Source organism: Rhipicephalus sanguineus, chromosome 1 (assembly GCF_013339695.2).
Source record: "Rhipicephalus sanguineus isolate Rsan-2018 chromosome 1, BIME_Rsan_1.4, whole genome shotgun sequence".
Taxonomy (NCBI): Eukaryota; Metazoa; Arthropoda; class Arachnida; order Ixodida; family Ixodidae; genus Rhipicephalus; species Rhipicephalus sanguineus.
In genome coordinates, this window is record NC_051176.1 from 31,166,789 (window position 1) to 31,191,586 (window position 24,798).

Here is a 24,798-nt window from a genome sequence, read left to right on the forward strand (position 1 = left end):
TAGCCGCGGGTAAAAGCTCGCGAGCGCTGGCGACGAACGCGGCTGAAGCGGAGATTAAACTAGCCGGCCGTCTGTCTCTGTCGCACGGACAGCGCATGAGATAACATCTTCCCGCGTGCGGGCCTGCCGTCGATTACTCATCAAACAGAGAGGAAACGCCCCGCCCGTCTTTCGTAAGGAGCATGAAGGGACGCCAGGGGAGCGGAAGGGGGGGGGGGGTGCATCGTTCGAAGGGCGCAGTCGCTTGCGCGAGCGCTATCTCGACGCATCAGGAGACTACTCGTAAACTTGCTGTGCTCTCAACACTTACTTCGCTTTTAGAGAACTCAGAGCAAGAAAACGCTTCGGTTCCTGGAGGGGCCATATTCCCTTAAACCAGCGTTTTGTTGAGTTACGCGAGATCGGATCCAAAATTCGATATTGTCCCATATATCTACTGCGACCGATCCCAGATTTCATTCAGCGATGTCCGGAAACAGAAGTGACAGACATTTTAGCGGCACTCATGTAGTTATTACTGAACATTGCTTTCCTTACGTGCCATGCGACGCTTGAAACGAGCTATCAGCAGCGTTTCTGGAACAGACGACGTCCGCCGATGAATCGCCGTCGCACTTTCTCGCTACCGATAGGCCTAGACGTCACGAGCCTCTGCGGAGAGCGCGTTTTGCTGTCAAGTCGACTTGCAGAACAGAAGCTGCATCGGCACTGTGCATGGCATCGTGGCTTACTCGGAACGCCCGCGCGAGCGCCATTTATTCAGCGGAATAATTCTTGGTCCATGATTGCGACTTTATTGGCAGCCCCAAGATTGAGCTGCAGATGTTCTGACGCGCCGGCGGTGCGATTGCCGGTGATAGACGCCCCCAAACCCGAGACTTTGGCGCAGTTTGGCGCAAATTTCGTCGATATTATCAGGATGGCGCAGTAAATACAATTTGGCGCACTTTGGCGCAGTTGGCGCAGGAGTGGAATCACTGAAAATGGTGCTAGAGTAACGCAAATAGCATCACCCCCCAGATCGTTTCAATACGAGTAAAATGATACCAAATTTGTGATTTTTACTCAGCAACAACATGGGAAAAAACCCTGTAAGGCTGAGTGCGTTGAGCAAAAATATCAAACTGAGAAAAACGCATTTGAAGTTTCAGACAACTGTAACTTTTGTGGAAGTGCAGCCACAGCACTAGTGGTTATATCATTTGATAGGTTTCTTCTTCACGAGAACAGCCATACCAAATATGTGACCATGAGCTGCCAATGTACTGGCAAAATCTTCTTATAAAGCCACATAGTGCACCCAGTACCAGAGTGATAAACTCCACCTTTAGCAACTCATAGGCCTGTACCAATTCCTTGCTAGCTAAAGAAATACAAAATTTGTCTATGAATGTGGCTTTGAAACAGGCAAATAAAATAAACAGAGAGATTAAGTCTAAAAGGCACGTGGGTTATTTATTAAACCAAAAATCAGTTATTATTGTCCAACAATAGCACTTGGCTCAACAGCAGGCAAGGGCTGTACTGGGGTCCCCTGCTGGTTTGTGTAATTTTGAAAGTCTGTGCTTGGTGTCACTGCTGTATAAGTGCTTCTTTTGCAACTTCCAATGTCAGTTTTTAACCTTCTCAAGGCTGTGGAGCACAAATCAATTTCCCAAAGTGTAACACGGCGTCTCTGCAATTTCGGTGTTGCTCTGTCAGGTCGTGGTTGAAGCGACTACCGTTGCACCCTTGTCGACAGTATTTGTGGCCCTAATTTAATGCATTTCACTTCAAATGACATTAATTATCTTAGCACCACTATCACCATCTACCTTCTATGAGAAACGCTTCTCGCGCGAGTCGCACCTATGATAATGAAGCACAGGCTTTGAAATCAGCCTATACCCTCTCTCTTGAAAAAGGTCACTGCTTGAGCCGAACTCGGAACGAAGCACAAGCCCAAAGAACGTTTTTATCACGAATAAGTCCACGTGGATAACTTCTGTGCCATTTTCCTTGCCGCCGTTCACCAACATCCAACGGCTTGAATTTCCGCTGCTTCGTTGCGCGCACTCGTTCCAAGCACTCCTCCCGTCGCCGTATTTCCCGCGCACTCGCCAGTCCCGCATAGTATGCCATACGAACGCGGTTTCGAATGCCACTGAAGCGTTGCCTAATGATCCGATGGCTGCAGCTTGACCAAGGGGAACCGGGCAGTTCTCGTAGACTCGACGCTCCGGTAGCGACAAGTAGTTTCGGCATCGCGCCCTCGTACGCTTGGCGCGTCTTCTTTACACGAGAATCTCCGGATGTGCCAGCACAAAATAAGGTAACTTGTGTCGGCGGGCCGCACGAACGCGAGCGTAAGCAGAGGAAGATGACACTTGTAACAACACACGAGCACACGACACTGGCCACACGGCAGCCGTGAGCGCAGAACAAAAATACAAAAACAAAATGGCCGCCTCGGGTTGCGCCAGCCAATGGGAGGCGCGAGAGAAGGAGGCTCGCCTCGCGCGCGCGCTCTGGCCAATGAGCGTTCTACAACCACCCTTCGGAAAAACGCCGATAGCGGCCGTTCTGTTGCAGCGACGCCATTTTGAAACGCCGCAAAATGTACACAAAGAAAACAGCTTCAAAACAAGCCAAAGATGGCGGCGATCAGCCAGCTGCTGCGCCCGCGGCGCGAGCGGGAAGTTTGAACAAATTTTGCCTGTTGAGATGCATTTTGCGGCTCCCGTGGCGTCTTAAAAATAAGTTTTAACCCATTTCCCGGGCGAAATCGGCGATAATATTTTGAGGGCAGCTGCTTAGGGGTGCAAACATGCCTAAAATGCGTTTTTCTCAAAACTGATTTTCTGTCCATTTTTTACCATTCTAAGACCCGCGTCCCCCCTTAAGCACTGCAATGGATGAAAATAAGCACAACTGTATACATGAAAACTCTGCATAAATTCCAACACTTTTTTAAAATCAGCGTACTCCTCGACTCATGCTTCATATCATACAATGAACGGCCCTACAAACTCACTATAAAATTTTCTGCATGGTTATTTATTTCTGGGGTTTTGAGAGAATGAATTCACTATAGAATGAATGCAAGCTGTAAGACAACACACTGAGATATGATGATTACTCTGTATGCACGCTAGGTGATAAACGCCCAGATAAGTTTTCTAGGGCATTATTAACACTAATGGTATCCCACAGCTCAAAAAAATAAAATGTTGCAGGCAAAAAAAAAAAGCTGATGTAGGAAGTAACATTTTCTCGCTCTTCTACGAAACTTACAGACACATCTGTAGTTCAGTTACAACTGGCTCAGAAACAAATTTATCGATCATTACAACGCGGCTTAAAAGTGCACCATCAAACCTCATTTTGCCAAGCATATTGCTAGCGATCATGAAGGCATAATCTATAGTCGGATACAACTTAAAGGGCCCGTAAACAGGCTGCGACTTTTTTTTTACACCCGCCAAACAAGCGCGCTAATCCGTACAGTAGACCGCGGTGATAACGTTTTCCGAACATTACAGCGCTGCGCGCCGCGCAGACCCTTCATTTTGAAAAACAATTCCCGCGCTTCTTTCCTACGCCTGACCAATCTTCCTCGTACGCGCAGTGACGTCAACTCGGCGATCGCCGAGTTGACGTAGCACTGAGCTCGTCGATTGGTCTAAACCAGGTCTCAACAAACAATTGTCAAGTTAACGTCAGTTCCTGTTCCCACCCACCGCTACGAAACTGCGCCTTGTTTTGGTGATGCGGTTTCGGCCACGCAGTTGTCGCGCGTATATTCCTCGCACTGCATAGCACCTGCACGCACTTCGCCTTCGACACGAGGCTAACGAGGCGAAGCGTTGTTCAGTTGCCGGCTGCAAATCGAGCGGGGAGAGGGCAATCTCCGGTAGCTCGGACGGGTCGCGCTTGCTCGCGCGGCAAGCGGGGTTCTCCAGGCTTTTCTCTCGCGCCCCTTCGACGTCTCGGAAACCAAGCACGCATTCCTGCTGCATTGTGAACTGTCACAAAGGTTTAAAAATAGTGAAGAGCCGAAAACTGCCCGTCAAGTTACGGAGCACGTGCGACAATATAAACAATAAACAACCAGGAGCCGCAGCAAGTGGAAGTGCATTGCGACTGATCGAGCTCGCCCATGACGTCAATTGTTGACGTCGTGTCACGTTGCCGAAGTGGGCGGAGTCACTACGACGGGCTACGCCTTTTCCTCCATGTGGCGGAGAAGGGTGGTGAGGCCGCGCGAAAATTTGAAACCAGCTGAAACGGATGTTCTTACCCCTGTAACTTCCTTATTATAGCACGTACTCGCAAAATTCTTGCGGCAGCATGTTCACATAGCAAAAGTGCGCATATTTCTTTTCATTACAATTTTTGGACATCGGGGTTGTTTACTGGCCCTTTAAGAAGACAGGAGAGGCCCCGCTCAGACGACCGAAGCGCGGCAGCCAATCGCCTCCGCGACTAAAGAAATAGTCCCGCTCATGCACTCGGCAATGTTCTCCGAAGGTAGAGCCACCCGCCATCCCGCTCATGACGTCAGTCCCGAGTGCGCGCCCATTGGTGCAGGCTTGTGTTCATCCGCTTTTGGGGAGGAAATGCCGCTGCCTTCTAAAGTTGTATCCGACTATAGCTAAGAGGGATAAAAACGTGTCCCTGCCTACGTTACAAAGTTTCCAGTTCCGCTTATGATAAGCAGATTTGGGCTTCTTTTTTTTTGCTGAGTCACTTGTAGAATTCTCCAGTCGCTTGTCGCCTTTTTTGGGCTTATTTGCATTTTGCCAGCAAATATAGCTATTTAAGTTATCATGACATTCACAAATAGTGTGTTTGTCATTCACTAATAGCGCGTTTGTGGATGACTGAGTAGAAGTCAAACATACATTGGGGTTAATCATGCATTGGCAAATGTACATTCAACCGTGACAAAATGTTAAAAAGTAAGTATGTGCTTTTGTTCCTAGTTGTGCATATATTGCTGTAGAAAATAGTGATTTTTTCAACTCTCCTTCATATTTGAGTGACATCTTTTACTATAATTAAAAATACTTTCAAGAATGAGAAAATTCATTAAAGGGGTGGTGCCATCAAATTTCGAGGCTATACAGCTGCCGACCGATAAATCGAACACCGATAATTCAGACATGCTCGGTAATTCGGACCGTCGCGCGGCACCGCTGATGGTCTCATAGAAGTAATGTGTAAAGACGACCAATATTTCGGACAGCTGCCAGATCTACATTCGATAATCCGGACCCTGTTCGTACAGTGTCTAGTACCCTGTACTGTCCGAGACTGTCGCGCACGCCGAATCGGCAGCCATTATCTCCTCCGGCGCCCATACCATGCAAAGTATGGCTTCAAAGATCAAAACGAAAGCTAACTGGTTTTATTTCGATCACAACTTTATGGGTCAGATATCTGTAATTAAAAATGCCAATCTTGGAGGCACTGCTCAACTGTGGGGGATCGTATCGAGATAGCGAACATCTTACATTCCGGTTCCTGTATCCCCGCGCTGCGCTGCTATTGCCACCATTCTGTCGAATGTGTCTGCAGTACAGCGTTTTGCTAAATTCTGCGCGCATTTTTTGTACTTTGAGACTTGCTTTATTTTACGCCCTGCTCTCTCACAAGAACTGAGTTAAATGGCACCAACGGTGCCCTCACAGCCAGTGCCGAAGGCCGCGCCGCCGCCGACAAAACACGGCAGATATACAACGCTAGCCATGGCAAAGAAAGCAGCCATCATTCAGCAAGTGCTCAGTGGTCGTCCGCAAGTCAAAGCTGCTCAAGAGTCAACGTTTCGAAGCGAACCATATCAGACTACATGAAGAATAAGGACAAGATTTTAGGCACGACAGAGACATCATCCGGAAGTGAACAAAAGAGGGTGCGCCAAGGTTTTCATCCACAGTTGGAAGAAGCGTTGAGCATCTGGCTGAACGCTATCGTCGCTCAACGGGTTCCCGTTTCCGGCCACCTCTTGAAGCAAAAGGCCGAGACATTGGCACTTCGCCTTGGCATTGATGGATTTAAGTTCAACGATGGATGGCTCCGGAACTTTAAGAAGCGGTACGACCTCGCTTTCAGAAAACGCTGTGTCTAAAGATACGTCGGACGTACCCGAATTTCAAAATCTAAAAGTACGTCGGATGTACGCAGAAGCGGGAGTCTAGAAATAAGCCGGACGTACCCGAATCCCAAAAGCTAAAGGTACGTTGTACGTAGTGGAATCCCGAAAGCTGAAGGTACGTCAGACGTACCCGCAACCGGGAGCCTAAAGATACATCGGCTGTCGCGCTTTCTCGCTACCTTGCACTTAATCCAGTTCGAGCTGCCCATCCGTCCAGATCACACGATTGGCCTCACGGATGTGTTTGATAAATTGTGCAGTGTCTGCCACAAAGAACGGCAGCAAGCAATTTGCTCGCCGCGCCAGTTGCAGACCATTCACAGCACATGTGAAATGAGACCAAAGAGAGTGAACGGAGCGACTTTTTTTGCTTCAGTCGCGGCATGTGAAACAGCCTTAATCACACCGGCGACTGACAGAAGTTCACGGCAGGCGACCGCGACGCCCTTCATCACACACGCGGTGCTCAAACTTTTTCATTGTCATTGGCTCAAAGTTTTCATTGCTCAATGTTTTTCATTGTCAGCAGTGGTCGCCCGGCTTGCTCCTTGTCGGTCTTTTACGTTAGCAGACTCATACAAAGGCTCGTTGCGTCGTATATGTGCAAAAATCGCTAGCCGCGACCTGCCCGTCAACGAGTGCGTCGCACTAACATCGCGATGGCCGACGTATTTTTATACTCCCAGTAGCGGGTACGTCTGATGTACCTTCAGCTTTTGAGATTCCGCTACGTCCGACATACCTTCAGGTTTTGAAATTCGGGTACGTCAAACGTACCTTTAGACACAGCGTTCAAAAAAATGTGCGATGAGAGCAGTGCCGTGGATAGCACACTGGTAGCGAACTACCGTGGTGGAAAGTTGGTGGAGCTGCTTCGGTGCTACTCAGCGGACGACACCTTCAACCTCGATGAAACTGGGCTTTTTTATAAGCTACTACCGGAGAAGGCACTCGCCCGTTCTGGAGAACCTTGCCATGGAGGAAAACTCAGCAAGGAACAAGTCACTGTTGTTGTCAGCAGCAACGCTTCGGCCACGGAAAAGCTCCCGCTGCTGGTCATTGGGAAATCGAAAAACCCTCAATGTTCTAAGGGGGAAAAAAATTGGCCTGTCTGGTACAAAGCCAATACGAAGGCATGGGTCACGCAACAGCTGTTCGAAGAGTATGTCCGTATATTGAACCGAAAGTTTGAATTGTAGAAGTGCAAGGTCCTTTTGTTCGTAGATAACTGTACTGCCCATGCGCCGATCAGCTGTCTGAAAGCCATCGAGCTAGAATACCTGCTGCTGAATACGACCAGTATTCTGCAGCTTATGGACCAAGGTATCATCAAGAACTTGAAAGTGCTGTATCGTTCACGCATGCTGCAGCGCGTGCTGCTGTGCCTAGAGAGCCAGGTTGACTTGATGTCAGCCGTGAGCATGCTTGCTGATGCCTGGAAGGCAGTGTCGACAGGCACGATCAGCAACTGTTTCCGGCACGTCGGATTCACGTTCCGTAGTGAGCCCGACACTGGAGCTGAAGAACCCAACACAGAATATATTTCAATTCACTTCCAAAGTGTACCTAAATGCCCATTCTCCCGATCGAGACCCACCGCTAGCGCGCCAACACTGACGTAGCTCTATAGAAGGGGCAATGAAAGTTGTAGTGACGTCACAACAGATCTGCTGCAGTGACGTGAGTGACCTCCGGACCTCCGTCACCTCTGCAACGTACGTACCAAATGTTTATAGACACTTGTCTATAAACATATCTATAAACGTTGTACGTACCGACAAAGCATCGGTTGCAACATCTCTCGCCGAGTTTCGATCGCTTCCTGGCTAAGTGCGTCACAGACTTGTGTGGTTACGTGATCAAGCCACCTATACTGCTACTTCCCTGCCCAACCTCGGCGCCCAGAAACCGAAAGTTGTCCACATAAAAAGGCGATATTAAATTATTTAACGAGAATACATGAACCTTGGTGCGTGTATCATGCTTCCTGGAGCTACAGGAAATGCTTAAATCAAAGAACGCGCAAGCCACAAATTTGGTGGCAGCACCACTTTAAATTTCCACTTCTTTTGAGCTTTTTCGCGAAAATCACACCGCTTTTTTGGGGCTTATGTGATTATTATTTCCTTGTTAGCTCATTAGCATCTGGCAACTCAGCTACGTTACCTGGGGATTGTCTCTGTCAGTGCTTCCTGAGGGCTCGGTCCTCTCCGGTAGTGTTGAGTCAACAAGCAGGGGGCTTGGCGCAAGCGTTGTTGCCACCTTCAAGCATGACATTGCAAAGCAAAATGATCACTTTTCGATAAATAGAGGACAATAAGATGCATTTGGCTGAGCAATCACTGCCATATGTGTTTGCCTCAAGCCATTGGCCAGTGTAGACTTGCGCTACCTCACCACCTCACACTGTTTCATAGCGTGATTCCTGAGCATATTTTAACCACATATGAAATCTGTTAACTTCATTTCATTACCCATTGCCTACATCCTAAATGGTGACACTGCATAAATTCTTTTCCTGCTCCATGAAATGCACACACTACTAGGCTTGTGCGAATAGTAAATTTTAGGTTCGAAGCGAATTCGAAGCGAATAGTGATTTGGTCAAATAATTTCAAATCGAATTCAAATAGCACATATCACAAATTATAAACAAAAATGAGCATATTTGTCATCACCCAACTAACCTGCACAATACTTTTTAAAATTGAAACAAGTCATGTGCAAATGTCATTCTTTTCGGTTCAGAGGGAAGTGGAAGCAGCTTTCAATAGTAGCAGGAATTGACTTTCGGTAGAATGCAAGTGATAACCTGTGAAATATGTTACCTTTTAAAATTTACTATACTTAGAGCACATAAGCCATTATAACGAGCTTTTAAATTTAAGATGAATCGATGTGAGGGTACTTTGATCATTTAACCTTGAAGTGGGGCTTCGCGGCAATGCAGATTTCCCCTGGAAAGGTGTATTCACGGCATAGCACCCTTGCACTGCAGTGAAACCACCTATACAGGAGATTACATGCGGTTTTATATGTTTATTCGTTCATTTCGAATACTTCGAAATTTCGGATAATTTAACTTCATTTTGAAGTGAATTCGTATACTGTAATATTCGTTCGAATATTCGAACTGCTCGAATATTCGCACAAGCCTACACACTACCAATGGGGCTTGCATTTTATAAATGCTAATAGATATGAAATGCCCGTCGTGTTGTAGGCCCTCCAGCTGATCAATAAGCAGCATTTTTTTTACTTTCTTTTGAGCTTAAGGGGAGATGCTACTCGAAGACACGTTTTTTTATATTCACCCTAGAACAATGAAACTTGGGCTATTTGTAGAGATTTTCATGCTGATTTCAAATATATAATTAGTTTTCTTGCAAGTTGCATACTTTTTGTTCTGCACCATGACAAAAGTGTAAAACATAGGCCTTGTAGCCCCCCTTTTTCAATCCTTACACTTCTATACATTTTGACATTTGATGGCTGTAGAGTGCCGAAAACTATCCAAAAAGTGCATACAAAATATTTACTAGACGTGAAAAAATCAAACATGGGAAGGCGATATTACCCAGACCCCAGTAAATGTTTACTTGCAAGTTTTCTAATATGCATTAATAATATTGAGATTTGGAGGAGATAACTGCACTCCTCACACCTTAGAGAAAATTTGGGCAAAATTTCATGCAGATCTGAGCACCAGAAGTACCCAAGAGGGGCACGCTGAAAAAGTTGCCAAAAAGTGTGTTTTGAGAAAAACAATGTTTAAAGTTAAAACTGGATGTTTATTTATGTAAGAGGCAACAAAATCCGATCAAAATTGCACACAAAAGAGGTAAATTGTTCTTCTGGTAGCCACTGCCACTAAAATGAGCCAGCGCCATAAGTTTCTCCTTCACAGCTCTTTCGAGCAGAGTAGCTATTGCGTGAGCTCCCGCTGCCATAAAGGTTCTGCTTGCAATTGTTCCGTCACTTGCTGTGCTTACGCTGGCCTCCTCGCTCGAAGCAACTCGCCGCAACATCATCGAAAGAATACTTTCGAGGCACTCGCTGTTCTCGCATTGCAGTTCCAGAAACGACGCCTTTGCGTTTGTAAGCTGGTTCCCGGACGCGTATTCCCAAACGGTGACACGTTGGACACACTGCACCGATCACGAGGATGTTCACTGCTGTTATGTCAGCGATCAAGGAAGACTTTCTACCGTGATCTTTCTTCGTCGTCGAAGAGTCCGATCTCTTCGAGAGGCACTGACATACTCTAATGCCGCGGCAAACTTGTCGGAAGCATTGCCATCGCCGTCGGTAGGCCTCACGGCAGCAGACGCACTTGTCGTTCGGCGAGTGTTTGGCTACGATTTGCACCAGCATCCTCGAAATTTGTTCACCGAGCGATACTTCACTGGCCAGTGACTGCGCTTGCTACGGTTCTGTTTGCCCATGATGAAAATAAATACGCGAGAGAAACGTTGTTGAGCTGCGCAGCTCCATGAAACACAGCCTGCGAGTAGGCTTCACAACACGCAAATCGTGCAGCAGCCAATGGCGGTCCCCGATCTGTACCACGCGATTTAAAAGCTAGTCGCAGCGCTCGAAAAGCGTGGCTAAAGCATGCTTTTTGTTATTATTTCTTGCACTTCAGCAGCGCGGGAAACCGTGGTTATTTGGAGGTCTCCTCATGCGATCCACAATCGCGAGCGGCCACGTGTTATAGGTCACAAGGCGCTAGAAGACGACACACTTTCTGTCTTTTAACAGCCACCTTGTGCTCTTTAGATACAATTTTAACGCATTTCTAGTTGAGTCTCGGCTTTGATTTTTATTTTCGGAACAGTAGAGATACTAATCATAACAAAATGGGGGAAAAAAATCGAAAATTTTTGAGTTTTTCGGCCTGCATCTCCCCTTAATTGTTGCATCTGCACTTAATATTCGTGCGCATACTTCATACAGGAGCTCCCATTACAGACTACAACTTCAGAAACTGCTGCCTCTTATTGTTAGAATGTAACACGCCTTTATATGTCCATAAACCTCGTTCTAATTTTGAAAAAGAAAAGAAACACAGCAAAACTCACCCTCAGTGGAGGTGGAGCTATGGTGCTTCTCCCTGTTCCCTCTTCCCTCCCCAGGGGGCTCTGTCGCATCAGTGGGGGCGCCACCATCCTCGGGACATGAGCTTCACTGTGGCCATCCAGTGATGCCACTTCCTCAGTGGGAGCTTTGGGAGCTGGAGCACTGGTCAAAGGACTGGATGACTGCTCCACCACATCATTAGATTGTGCCCTAAACAGATAGACAAGAATGTGATTAGCTTAGAATTAACAAGATAACATACACTACTAACAACCGCCTTTATTTGCTTGTAAATCGGCAAAGTGTGAGAGGGCTTTCTTTATTTGCTGTACCCTTGACGGATGATGCTCCAATTTTGGTTTTATGAAAGCAACTGACAGGGTGTACCCGCACGTGTCTTTTCCTTCCATTTCCTCTAGCTCTCACGCAACCACCCAGTATCTTTCCTCATCGCCCAGATAGAAACAATACAGACGGGAGGTCATACCCACATCCTTGTGACCATTATACTCCGGCTGCTTACCCAGAGAGGGAGTTTGCACGTGAAGCCGGCCGTTCGTGTGAAATGGGTGGCGCTGCTGGTGCCAGGGTCACCAGAGGTTGCATGTCAGGTGCATCGAGCAGCGTCAGGCCCGTGCCAACAGAGACTCCTGCAACTGTTGGTGATGGTGCAACACCTTGCCTGTGGTGGAGGTGGTGGTGACGCAGAGAGGCATGTCGCGCAACCTCATCCGGTGGCAGTAGCTCCAAGTTGTCGGGAGGAAGGTGCAACTGGGCTGCATTCTGCTGCATCAGAGCTGACACAGAGTAGGGCAATGTCAGAAAGCAAACTAAGCTGAGTGCAGTTGCTATGCACTTCTATTAGCCACAATGGGTGGCTCAAAGAGTTGGATTAGATATTGAAATTCACCACACTTTGGGAAAGAAGCTACGGTGCCAATCTTCAATACAGCCTACCTAGTTTGCTCGTAAGACATGCAAATATGGCAAACAATCCTTCAAGACACACACTGTTCCAATAAATTCTTTAATGAACAGAACAGTCTAGGGCCTATTGGTGTGCTGTACTTCTGTTAAGGTGAACTGCTGCTGAGATGAACAGATTTGTAAAGGTTTCTTCGTGTTGTTTTTGAGATAACATCATCCAACAGATATGCAAATGAGGCAGAGTTTCACGAGAAGACGAGCCGTCGAACAACTTTGGTCGAAAAAGAAGTGTCTCTGGAACCAGCGTTTTGACATGAATTTTGCCTCTGTCAGGACAAAGGCTTCAGGACCATGACAAGGACGAGCTTCCTTGTCAAAAAGTTTGTGCTAGAAGGCTCTTGCATATACTACTTGTCAACCTTCACATTTACACAAATACAGAGTACAAAACACCGAGATAGGGAGAAGGAAACACAAAAGGATAGCGGAGAGCATGTATTTTTTAGAAGCTCATTTTGAGCACACAATACTTTTAGAGATTTATTAAGAAACTATTAACAATTATTTAGTAGTGATTATTAACACAGTAGACCACTAGCAGAAAACATGGCACAGCAGACTGACAAGAAATACATTGTTTTTAGATCACAGTGTTTTTTTTTCTTTTTTCAGTGGTGTTGCTGCCAATTTTGCGTGCTTCAGGAACATGCGTGTATAACTTGCTCAAAGCAAGTGCTCCTCTGGATGTCTTTTCATCACCAGAAGACTTCAGACAAAATGTTTAGGGAGCCATGACCAAAACTTTTTGACAGAAAACTTTTTGACTTTTATTATTTTAAAACGTGACATATCATCTGAAAATTATCAAATGAGGCCGAATTTGTATATTACAAATTTAGGAGAGTTAGCAGGTTCACTTGTTCAACGAGTGTTGATAACGACATGAAAGGATATGCATCACACCATGGTCCCAAATTCGGTACCAAGCAACTTGCTCTACTGGCAACCACAGCCAGAATTCAAATTGAAGTGCTTGCCGCACACCGTATTCCAAACAAACATTAACCCGCAGCAATGATATTGTAACGGCGCCTCCGGAGTGAGAAAGAGGAGCTGTGAGAGAAGATGATGACGAGGACTTTATTGTTGCTTCAGTAGCCTCACCCCATCAAGTGCTCCGCCACTCAGCGTTCTCAATAAACGCTTCCTGATTCGTAGGAGGTGCTGGGTGTGTCCAACCACGGAAGCTGTTCCACTAAGCCTTCGTCGCAGTCGTCGCCTTGCGGGTCTTCTGCTATTGCAGCTTGACATGTCTACTGACGCTGACGCTACTACGTCAACGCCTGCTTGTCCTTCACAGCCTTACAGTCAGCCACGCCCCTATGGAGGGAATGCTGGGGAAGACGTTGACCAGTGGCTGACCCATTTCGAGCGAGTGAGCAAGAGCAACAAATGGGACGCAAATGATCATCTTGCAAATGTGGTGTTCTCACTGACCGACACCGTGCTTGTCTGGTACGAGAATCACGAAGACGCCCTAACAACGTGGAGTATTTTTGTTGAACTGAAAAGCTGCTTCGGAGACGCCACCGTGAGGAAAAAGCATGCTGAGTTCACACTTGCCCAGAGGGCTCAACTTTCTGGTGAGACTTGCACCGCATACATTGAGGAGATCTTGAAGCTGTGCAAGACGGTTAACCCATGTATGTCAGAGGAAGACAAAGTTGGGATGAAGACGTGTACAACTTCCTCATCGGCAAAGACAATTTGAGCTCCATGTCCGATGTCATACGGCATTGTCGGACCTTCAAAACGTTGAAGATGCACCGAATAACTACCGAATTTGGTCGTTTGTCCAATGTAGCGACGGTAGCAACTGCTTACGTGAGCTCGTTTCACCCGCCGCTACCGTCGACCGCCCACTGGTTACGACACGGAGCTCGAGGGTGTTGCATATTCTCCATATCCAGACATGCCTAATTACTTTGACGAGATGCGTCTGCAGCGACCGACTTCCCCGGTTTGTTATAACTGTGGTGTGCCTGGTCACATCGCGCGGTTCTGTGAGTGCCGGCAGTCATCTTGTGTTCCTGGAAGCCGGCAGTCATCTTGTGTTCTTAGATCGGTCCATCGCTGATTATGATGTTTCTGTTGAAAAGGGCTTCTCTGATCACTTGCTGGATTTTGTTGCATTTCCACTTCTTGTTAGCCCCGTGAGGCATCGGTCTGGGCTCAAAACTGTGAAAAATTACATGCGTGCCAATGATGATGCCATTTTGAATCATCTCGAAACAGAACTTGTTGTATTTTCTGAGACTGATCCTTTACTGCTTTGGTTGAACTTTAAAAATATTTGCCTTTACTGCATTGATCATTTTGTAGCCAGTAAAGTTAAAAAAACGGCCAAACATACCCCTTGGTTAAACAGACACATTATTCACTTAAAACGTAAAGCTAAGTGTCTGAGAAACCAGCCACCTTCGCATGCATTGCTCGAAGTTCGATCAGCACTCTTTGAGGCTGTTCAAAAGGCGAAAAACTTTTACTTCAACACCACCTTGCCTAACTTTATCAAAGATGATCCGCAGAAGTATTGGGATTACATTAAAGACCGCAAGGTGCCAGTAAATAAAATTTCGCATAATGAAAAAATACTGGATGATCTACAGGTTGTAGCCGATCATTTCAATAACCAATTTCATAGCGTGTTTTCTGTTACTGCTGAGAATCGTACCACTGGCTCCTCGTTGAATTCATTTGATGTTAATCTTGTATCTTATGAGGGAGTCTTAAACATGCTTCTCAAACTGAAAGCAAAATCATCACCTGGGCCGGATGGAATACCCAACGCGTTCCTTTGCCGATATGCTGAGCCCTTAGCTAGGTTTCTTGTAATAATATTTCAATCTTCTTTAAAAACCTCTTACATTCCTCATGATTCGAGGTTGGCACGTGTGGTTCAGATACTAAAAAAGGGAGATCCGTTATCAGTTTTAAATTACCGCCCAATATCTATAATTTCTTCCTGTTGTAAACTCATTGAGCATATTGTGGCCACCTGCATAACAAAATTTTTATAGGACAATAACGTACTATTACTCCACCAACATGGTTTTAGAAAAGGTTTTTCCACCGTTACTCAGCTGGTTTCCGTTGTTCAATTTTTAGCGTCCGTTCTCAACAGGGGGTGGTCAAGTTGACACGATCGTTTTAGACTACAGAAAAGCCTTCGATCGCGTTCCTCATGATAAATTAATTCAAAAAACTATACATCATTGGCCTTCCCAATTATCTTATTTCCTGGGTTTCCACCTACTTAAACAACCGCACACAATATGTCGAAATAGATGGGAAAGCATCAGGCACTCTTCCGGTATCTTCAGGGGTGCCCCAGGGCAGTGTCCTGGGGCCACTTTTGTTCCTCATTTACATAAAGTCATTAATGAACCAATAGAGATAGGCTGATTTGCAGATGACTGCGTATCATATAACGATATTCATTCCACTGACGATCAACTCGCGCTTAACGTAGCCTTCAGTAACATCCTTACTTGGTACGATAAATGGGGCATGGAGCTTAAGGGGAGACGCGGGTCTTTTTTTTATTTCTTTTATTAGCTGGGTGAACTGAACAAAATTTAACAAACTGATCCCATTTTTTCTGCAGATTCCAAATTTCTAATTAGATTTTTGGTAGCTGCATTAGTACAAAAGATGTGCAATCTCTAAAAGCATATTTCTTACGGGAATTTTTGGCAACTTTGCTTTGTCAAACACAGAAACAAAGTATGTGGCAAGGCTGTCAGAGAGCTGGTTTAGCCGGTGATGCTAATCCAATTGTCTTCAACAAACTTTGAATGCAAAATAAATAGACGTAAATGTGAGTGAAATTTTTTTGCCGCATACTATTTCTGATAATCGAGAATTATAATTTGGTGAACAACATTATAAGAAAATAAATAGCATCACCGGCTAGACCAGCTTCCTGGCAATCTTGCCACTTACTTTGTTTTTGTGTTTGACAAAGCAAAGTTGCCAAAAATCCCCGTAAGAAATATGCTTAAATATGTGTTAGAAATTGCGTATCTTTTGTTCTAATGCAGCTATTAAAAATCTACTTAAAGAGATTTTGAATCTGGAGAAAAAGCTGAATAAGTGTATTAAATTTCATGCCATTCACCCAACTTTTAAAAAAACATTTTTTAAGACCCACGTCTCCCCTTAACTCTGATAAGACTGTACTTCTTTGCGTCACGAAAAGACTTTGCTCCCTTAAATTTTCTTATTCCATAGGTCTTAAACCCTTAACTGAGGTTTGCGAATATAAGTATCTCGGTGTTGGAACACCCATAATGCTAACACATGTTCTGCTGCACTTTGCAAACTTTGCTTCATACGATACAAGCTTAAAAATTCACCACCACACGTTAAGCGTCTGGCTCACGAGCACCTGATCCAATCTAAGCTTGAATATGCTTCTATTATATGGGACCCGTACACCAACGTCAATATTAATGCGCTTGAAAAAATCCAGCGAAAGGCTGTGAGATTTATTTTTTCTTCATACGGCTACCAGTTTTCCCGTTACGTCATTTATGGTTCTTCTTTCTTTCTTTGCAGTCCCGGCGCAAAGATCAGCGTTCAAAGTTTTTGTATTCTTTGCTTAATTGGAAGCTCAGGCTCAACCCAGCACCATACTTATCTCCACTTGCATCACGGTTCACTCGTCATACTTATCCGCTTTCTAGAACTCTTTATTTTGCCAGAACAAATGTATTTAAATTCTCATTCTTTCCACAAACAATTACAGCATGGAATAACCTGCCACCTGACTAACTACTGTCCTTAGCACAGTCAAGTGCCTCCTCCAAGGTTACTCTGTAAACAGTCTCTTTTTCCAGTCTAATTAGAATTGGTTCTATTTCATTCACTTGATGATTTGTTTCACTGTTACTGTAACACAATCATTTATTTGCATTGCCTTTTCATCGCCTGTATTACCTGCATTTCTTGTTTTGGATTCTGTTGGTATTATGGCTTGTTATCCACCTTTGTTGTGCAAAGTTTTGATGTTTTTGTATTCTCACTCCTGCTTGGGCCATGTGGCCTGCAGTATTTCTGTAAATAAAAATAAAATAAATAAATCGCGATACAAACACCTGTACTCGATGGCTCACTCACACGACATCGAGGGATAATTTCGCACAAAGGAGCTTCAGGAACACCTCATCAGCCTCTGACCCGAGCTTGACACCACCATCAGGACCTCGACGGCGCTGTTCTCCATCGCCACAGCGGCATACCGTCGCCACCGGCGGAAAACTAACCAGTGCGGCTGATGGGGATGAGGTCGCTGGAAAATTGCGTTCAACAGATATACCTCCTCCCGTTTTTATGTTAAGGAACAAGGTGCATGTGCGTGTCAATGGAGTACCTACTATGGTTTTGGTGGACACAGGTGCAACTGTCTCAGTAATGAGTCTTGTATTTAAGGGGGCGCTGTGCCGCAAGGTGATGTTTCGGTGGGATCAAGAAGGAATGTTTTTTTGGAGTGGGCGGTGAATCATTGTCTCCAGTTGGAATGTGTACTGTGGACATATCCTTGGGTGGTAGACTTTTAATCGAATTCGTGATCAATTCTCAGTGCACCCACAACGTAATTTTAGGTACTAACTGAAGCAGTGCGGAGCTACAGTTAATTGTCAGACTGTGGAGTTGTCAGTAAACCCAACCTTCCTTCCACATTTTTGGAGGACAGCAACCCCGGCAACAAAGTACTTTTGCTGTCTTTGAAGATACCACCGTGCCAGCATTATCAGTTGTGCGGGTACCAGTGACCTGCTCCACCCTTACAAACACCACGTTTGATGCCACTGTGGATCCAATTTATTCAGCCTGTGCTAAAAAGAACATCGTCATTCCGCATTGCCTGGCGCCAGTAGAAAATAGAAAATCTGTTTTGTGGGCAGTCAACTACTCCACAGAGCCCGTGTTACTCCTGGACGAAATGAAACTCTCTACCTTCCAAGGAGACGGGCTTTCTACGGTGGCCTTGTTGACAGATGCAGAATGCTCCAGGCAAGGCGGTCTTCCGACTTAGTAAGTCTTCTTGGCATGGTCAACACGTCACTGAGTGCGCATGAGTGCCGTACCTTGGTCGACGTCCTGTCCCGGCACCTATCTGTGTTCGACATTGCGCAACAGGACAAAACGTTTCCAATCCCCCAAGTCTCGCACACGCCACAAGATCAACGCAGGTATGGCGCATCTGATAAAGCAAAAACCTTACCGAGTTTCCCCAACAGAACGAAAGATAATCGATGAGCAAGTTCACGTAATCTTGGAAAAGGGGGTAATTTAAGAGTCGTGCAGTCCTTGGGCAGCCCCATAATACTTGTAAAAAAGACCGCACCTGGAGGTTTAGTGTGGTCTATCGACGTCTCAATGCAGTCACTAAAAAAGACATCTATCCTCTTCCTCGTATTGATGATGCCATTGACTGCCTTCACACAGCCTCTTACTTTTCCTCCGTTGACTTGCGGTCAGGTTATTGGCAGATACTGATGGATCCAGTAGACAAAGAAAGGACAGCTTTTGTGACTCCGGATGGGCTCTGTGAGCTCAATGTTATGCCCTTCGGTCTGTGTAACGCCCCTCAACCTTCAAGCAGTTTATGGATACCATTCTGCGTAGCCTCAAATGGGAGATCTGTATGTGCTACTTTGACGACGTAATTTTTGGTCGAACATTTAGCGAACACAATCAGCATCTTGATGTTGTGCTGGGTTGTATTAAGAATGCTGGGCTTGTTCTCAATTCAAAGAAGTGCCATTTTGGGTAGCGGCAAGCACTCGTTTTAGGGCACCTTTCAGACAAAGATGGTATCCGACCTGACCCGCAGAAAACTATGGCCATCAAAGAATTCCAGCCACCACGGTCCGTGAAGGAGCAGTGAAGTTTCTAGGATTGTGCTTGTACTTTTGTCATTTTATTAATCGGTTTGCTGACGTTGCTCACCCACTGACATGCCTCCTGCGAAAGGATATACTGTTCCATTGGACAGATGAAGGTTACACCTCTTTATGGCTGAAGCGTCTCTTGATGTAACAACCGATTCTACGGCCCTTTGACCCCTCCACGCCAACGAAGTTCACACAGACGCTAGTGGTGTGGGCGTCGGTGCCGTACTCGCCCAACGCATTGGTGATAAAGGACATGTCATCGCTTATGCCAGCCGCTCGCTGAGCAAGCCGGAGCCAGTGATGCTACCGAGGACTTCTGATTTGGAGCAATTTTTGGAGCAGCAAAATTTCCGTTTTGGAGCACTTTGGAGCAGCAAAATTTTCATCTTGGAGCACTTTGGAGCAGATAATTTTGCATCTGGGAGCACTTTGGAGCAGCGAATTTTATATCCTGGAGTGCAATACAGAAGCATATTGCATTAACATTCAAGCACCTGAGTATTATTATGGGGCTCTTATGAAGGCTAGAAATATTTCGATTCATTGCAAATCTCATGGAAAAAATCATCTCAGGAGCATAGGCATGCGCACAGGGGGGGCGCCCCCCCCCTAATCACCTGGGGGGGGGGGGGGGCGAAATCTGCCCCGTACATTGACCCTTGCGATAGCAATTATATGGACACTCTCGGCGGATTTTTGCCGTCGCCGTTGCCGTAATTTTCCGTTTAAAGTCCAAATTAATAACATCACCACGCGCATTCTAGCCGGGTAAAAGCTCGCGAGCGCTGGCAACGAACGCGGTTGAAGCGGAGATTAAGCTAGCCGGCCATCTGTCTCCGCCGCACGAACAGCGCATGAGATAACATCTTCCCGCGTGCGGGCCTGCCGTCGATTGCTCATCAAACAGAGAGGAAACGCCCCGCCCGTCTTTCGTGAGGAGCATGACGGGACGCCAGGGGAGCGGAAGGGGGGGGGGGACTGCATCGTTCGAAGGGCGCAGTCGCTTGCGCGCGCGCTATCTCGAGGCATCAGGAGACGGCTCGTAAACTTGCTGTGCTCTCAACGCTTACTTCGCGTTTAGAAAACTCGGAGCAAGAAAACGCTTCGGTTCCTGGAGGGGCCATATTCCCTTAAACCAGCGTTTTGTTGAGTTACGCGAGATCGGATCCAAAAGAGTTAGCTGCTAGTCTTACTTCGTTTCACAATACAATTTTTTGGTATCGCATTCATTTCTTCGCTCTTAAGCGAAACTTAGTTTTTTTAACCGTTAGCTATTGAGCCCCGAAAGCAAGGGGCGGACGTGTAACATGGGGTAGCCGCTTCACTGTGGGCCGTCAGCGACGGGCCCGCTACTGACAGCTGCGCATTTGCGGCTGCTCCGACCAGGAGATATGATTTTACTAATGAGATGACATTTTTAAAAAAAGCAAGCAAAAAATTCGAATTGGAACCCTAGCACGTGAGCTCGAAAGGGCAGGGCCTTTTAGGGGGTATTTACCGCAGAGTGATTACAAACTCAGACGTGCTGGCGGAAGGAATTACGAAAAAGCTGTTCTGGATGAAAATCCATGGATAAAGTATATCTGAGGAAAAGTGTCAACGCGTTTCCACCGTTCGCGTGCTCTTCCATAAACGCGAAGCAAGGAAAATTCGATATTGTCCCATATATCTACTGCGAGCGATCCCAGATTTCATTCCGCGATGTCCGGAAACAGAAGTGACAGACATTTTAGCGGCACTCATGTAGTTATTACTGAACATTACTTTCCTTACGTGCCGTGCGACGCTTGAAACGAGCTATCAGCAGCGTTTCTGGAACAGACGTCCGCCGATGAATCGCCGTCGCACTTTCTCGCTACCAATAGGCCTAGACGTCACGAGCCTCTGCGGAGAGCGTGTTTTGCTGTCGAGCCGACTTGCAGAACAGAAGCTGCGTCGGCACCGTGCATGGCATCGTGGCTTACTCGGAACGCACGCGCGAGCGCTATTTATTCAGCGGAATAATTCTTGGTCCATGATTGCGACTTTATTGGCAGCCCCAAGATCGAGCTGCACATGTTCTGACGCGCCGGCGGTGCGACTGCCGGTGATAGACGCCCCCAATCCCGAGACTTTGGCGCAGTTTGGCGCAAATTTCGTCGATATTATCAGGATGGCGCAGTAAATACAATTTGGCGCACTTTGGCGCAGTTGGCGCAGGAGTGGAATCACTGCGGAGCGCAACTACACTGTGACCGAACAGGAATGCCTTGCCGTAATCTTCGCAGTTCAAAGATTTCAGTCATGCTTGTACGGACGGCATTTCACGATCCTCACAGACCACCCCTCCCTCTGCTGGCTTGTGAGTGTGCGTGATCCATATGGTCGACTTGCGCGCTGGGCCCTCAGATTGCAAGAGTACGACTTCAATGTATCTTACAAGACCGGCCGGCGCCATGCCGACGCTGATTGCCTTTCAAGACTTCCAATAAAACCCACAGAGTGCGACGCAGAACACTTCGATCATTACCTCGCTTCCTTTGATCCTGCTTTTCCCGACATGGACGTGTTCAAGGCTAAACAGCTGAAGGACCCAAAGTTGCAGCCATGCTTTTCTGCCGCTCAAGATACTAAGATCGCGCATTGGTTCTATGTTCGCAATGGAATACTATATAAGAAGAATTACACTGCAACTGGGCCTTTACTGTAAAACAAGGTGTTTAGGAGCAGCACTAGTTTATAAAACAGATGAACAGTCATGACAAGTTACACAGTAATGGCGGAACCAGCCTAAGCGCCGAGCCAACGAAATGTCTTCTTTTCCACCTGAGTGGTACCCTCTGCCTTTCCGAGTAGCACTCATCTTCTTCACTACATTTTCTTCCCCTCTGGAAAAGAGCCATCCTGGCGACTTAGGGGCAGGAGACGACAGAGGGGTCGTAATACGGCTTTAGACGGTCTATGTGAACAGTCTCACGTCCACGGCGTCGTTGATCAGAGGACTGCGCAAGCGGCTCCCCTATGCAATTCACAGGTGATGTTTGTTTTAACACACGGTAAGGGCCATGATACTTGCACAGAAGTTTCGTTGACAGACCAGGGCTGGAACACAAGTTCAACAGGGGCACAGGATGCCTGAGGCGTCGAGCTATCGCGATGGTGTTTCTGGCGTTGCTGATCAGCAGTAGTGAGGGAGCGGGCAATCTGGCGACACTCTTCCACATATTTAGCAGCTTGTGACACGGTCGTTGACTCAGCAATATCAGGGCGGTAAGGGAGGATGGTGTCTAGCATGCAGGGGGGCTCGTGTCCATAAAGGAAGAAGTATGGAGAGAATCCAGTGGTTGTCTGTACAGCAGTATTATGCGCGTACGTCACAAAAGTGAGAACACGGTCCCAGTTGGAGTGGTTGGAAGCGACGTACATTGACAGCATATCCCCTAATGTTCGGTTGAATCGTTCTGTCATGCCGTTTGTTTGAAGATGGTACACGGTAGTGGTCTGATGAAGGACATGGCATTCCTTTAGAAGTGATTCAACTGCGTCCGACAAAAACGCGTCCTCGATCGATAAGCAACTCACGCGGTGCACTATGATGTAGAATGATGCGATGTAATATGAAAGAACAGACGTCACTTGCCAATGCAGATGGCAATGGTGAAGTTTCTGTGTACCGCGTAAGGTGATCAATGGCAACGATTATCCAGCGATTTCCAGCAGGTGTGATTGGAAGAGGTCCATAGAGATCTATACCAACATGGATGGAGTGTCTGGCAGGACAAGGTAAGGGCTGTAGTGGAGCTGGAGAATGGGAAGTTGGATTCTTCCAGCACTGGCAAGCAATGGGCACGGTGGGCCTGGCCGAAGCATGTCGCTCACCAAGCCGTTCTTCTGCTTTTTGCAGTGCTTGCTTCTCTGGGTCACTGGGCCGTCGGTTCATCGCCTACCCCATGGTGAAATACCGGCATCCCTTCATCAGCTGAAGGACTATTTTGAGGCACCGACATGGAACAATGTTAAACCAACGGAAATCGCCACCCATCTCAAGAAAGCTACAACGCCCCCTGGATTCGTGACGTCATCTGGCGTCACCCGCATAAAAGAATCAGTGCATCAGTTTATCTTCAGTGGGCACGGTGGGCCTGGCCGAAGCATGTCGCTCACCAAGCCGTTCTGCTTTTTGCAGGTTAGTTCTAGCTTTTCTACGTTTACTAGCGACTGTCGTTTCTTGCTAGTCCTGCCGTGCCCACGCCAGTGTTGTGAAATTTGTTATGAGTGTTTTTGTGCACTAAAACTCTTACTTAGTGGTGATGTTGAAGAAAATCCGGGACCCACTAACGCTGAATTATTGCACAAAATTCTTGAAAATCAGAATCTGCTACAAAATGAATTAGCCGACTTGAAAACTAAAACATAAAACATGATAGCTGAGACAAGAGAGTTGTTTAAACAGCTTCAGGTCCAGGTCTCGGATCTCAAATCTAATACGGCTGGCTTAGGCTGTCTTGAAAACTCGGTAAAAACGTTCCAGGAGTCTGTGAAAAATCATGCTAGCAAACTCATCGATATCGAAGACAGAAGTAGGCACTCGAACGTAGTTATTCATGGTATCCTCGAAAAGCCAAACAAGACAGAAAGTGATCTGAAGCGCAAAGTTGTTACTGAAACACTCGAAAATAGGCTAGGTGTTAAGTGCATCTCTATTGGCCGTATTCACAGACTTGGAAGGACTGGATCTAAAAGACCAGTAATAATGTTTCTACAGGATTATAACGAGAAAGTAGCGATATTTAAGAATGTTTCAAAGCTGAAGGGATCAAACATTTTTGTTCAGAATGACTATTCCCACGTCACTTTGAAGAAACGTAAGCTATTATGGGAAAGTGCGAAGCATGATAAGTCGCTCGGAAAGAAAGTTTCACTTCAGCACGATAAGCTACGGATTGATAATGATGTATTCATCTGGAATGAAACAACTAACCAACGTGAGATAACTTCTGGTTCTCGTGCCAATGTACATTCTACTTGACAAGTCAAGGAAAGGCTTGTTAGATTACAGAACATTAACGCACGCAGTATAGTGAATAAAACTAATCAATTGGAATCGGTTCTTTTGTCGCACTCCCCACATGTTGTGGTTATAACAGAAAGCTGGCTACACGATGAAGTTAGCGACAAGGACTTAATCCCACCTGGCTACAAAATTGTTGCGAAGTCGTCTGTTCAGGTAATTTCGTTGATCCAATCGAAGGACACTGAAAGCCTCTGCGTTAAACTAAACGTTTATGGTCATGTCTTCGTTTTATGTGCCGTTTAAAGGCCACCTGACTCAGCCCGATTATTTATTAAAAATTAGTGACCACATTTCACAATTCAATAAAAGTAAACTTCTGGTGGTTGGTGATTTCAACCTACCCGGCATTGATTGGGACCGTATTAAATTGGGTGCCGGTTCTGTACGTGACGCAAATGTTCTTTTTGATATGATGCTTGGCCACAATCTTGTACAAGTAGTTCGCGAGCCTACCAGACATGGAACCGGTCTCTGCTCGCTCCTTGATCTCGTCTTTCTTGATCGTTCCTTTTCTAATTACCCTGTATCTGTCGAGCCTGGCCTATCTGACCATGATATTGTTGCTGTATACTTTTCACTGAATGTTAAACATACGCCTGACACGCATCCACCTGTGATTGTGAAAGATTTTGCACGGGCTG

At 46.2% G+C, this 24,798-nt stretch overlaps 1 protein-coding gene across 7 annotated transcripts in view; it reads right to left on the bottom strand.

The window, feature by feature from the left end:
* LOC119390134 (uncharacterized) overlaps window positions 1-24,798 on the bottom strand; it is a 282,319-nt gene that overhangs the window by 182,602 nt on the left and 74,919 nt on the right. For all 7 annotated transcript variants that reach the window (XM_049413916.1, XM_049413925.1, XM_049413922.1 and 4 more), the window contains 3 exons: window positions 11,739-12,012; window positions 11,218-11,425; window positions 8,303-8,398 (listed from right to left, as the gene is read on the bottom strand). In XM_049413916.1, the coding sequence (XP_049269873.1) occupies window positions 8,303-8,398; window positions 11,218-11,425; window positions 11,739-12,012 (578 nt within the window). The remainder of the gene's footprint in view (window positions 1-8,302; window positions 8,399-11,217; window positions 11,426-11,738; window positions 12,013-24,798) is intronic.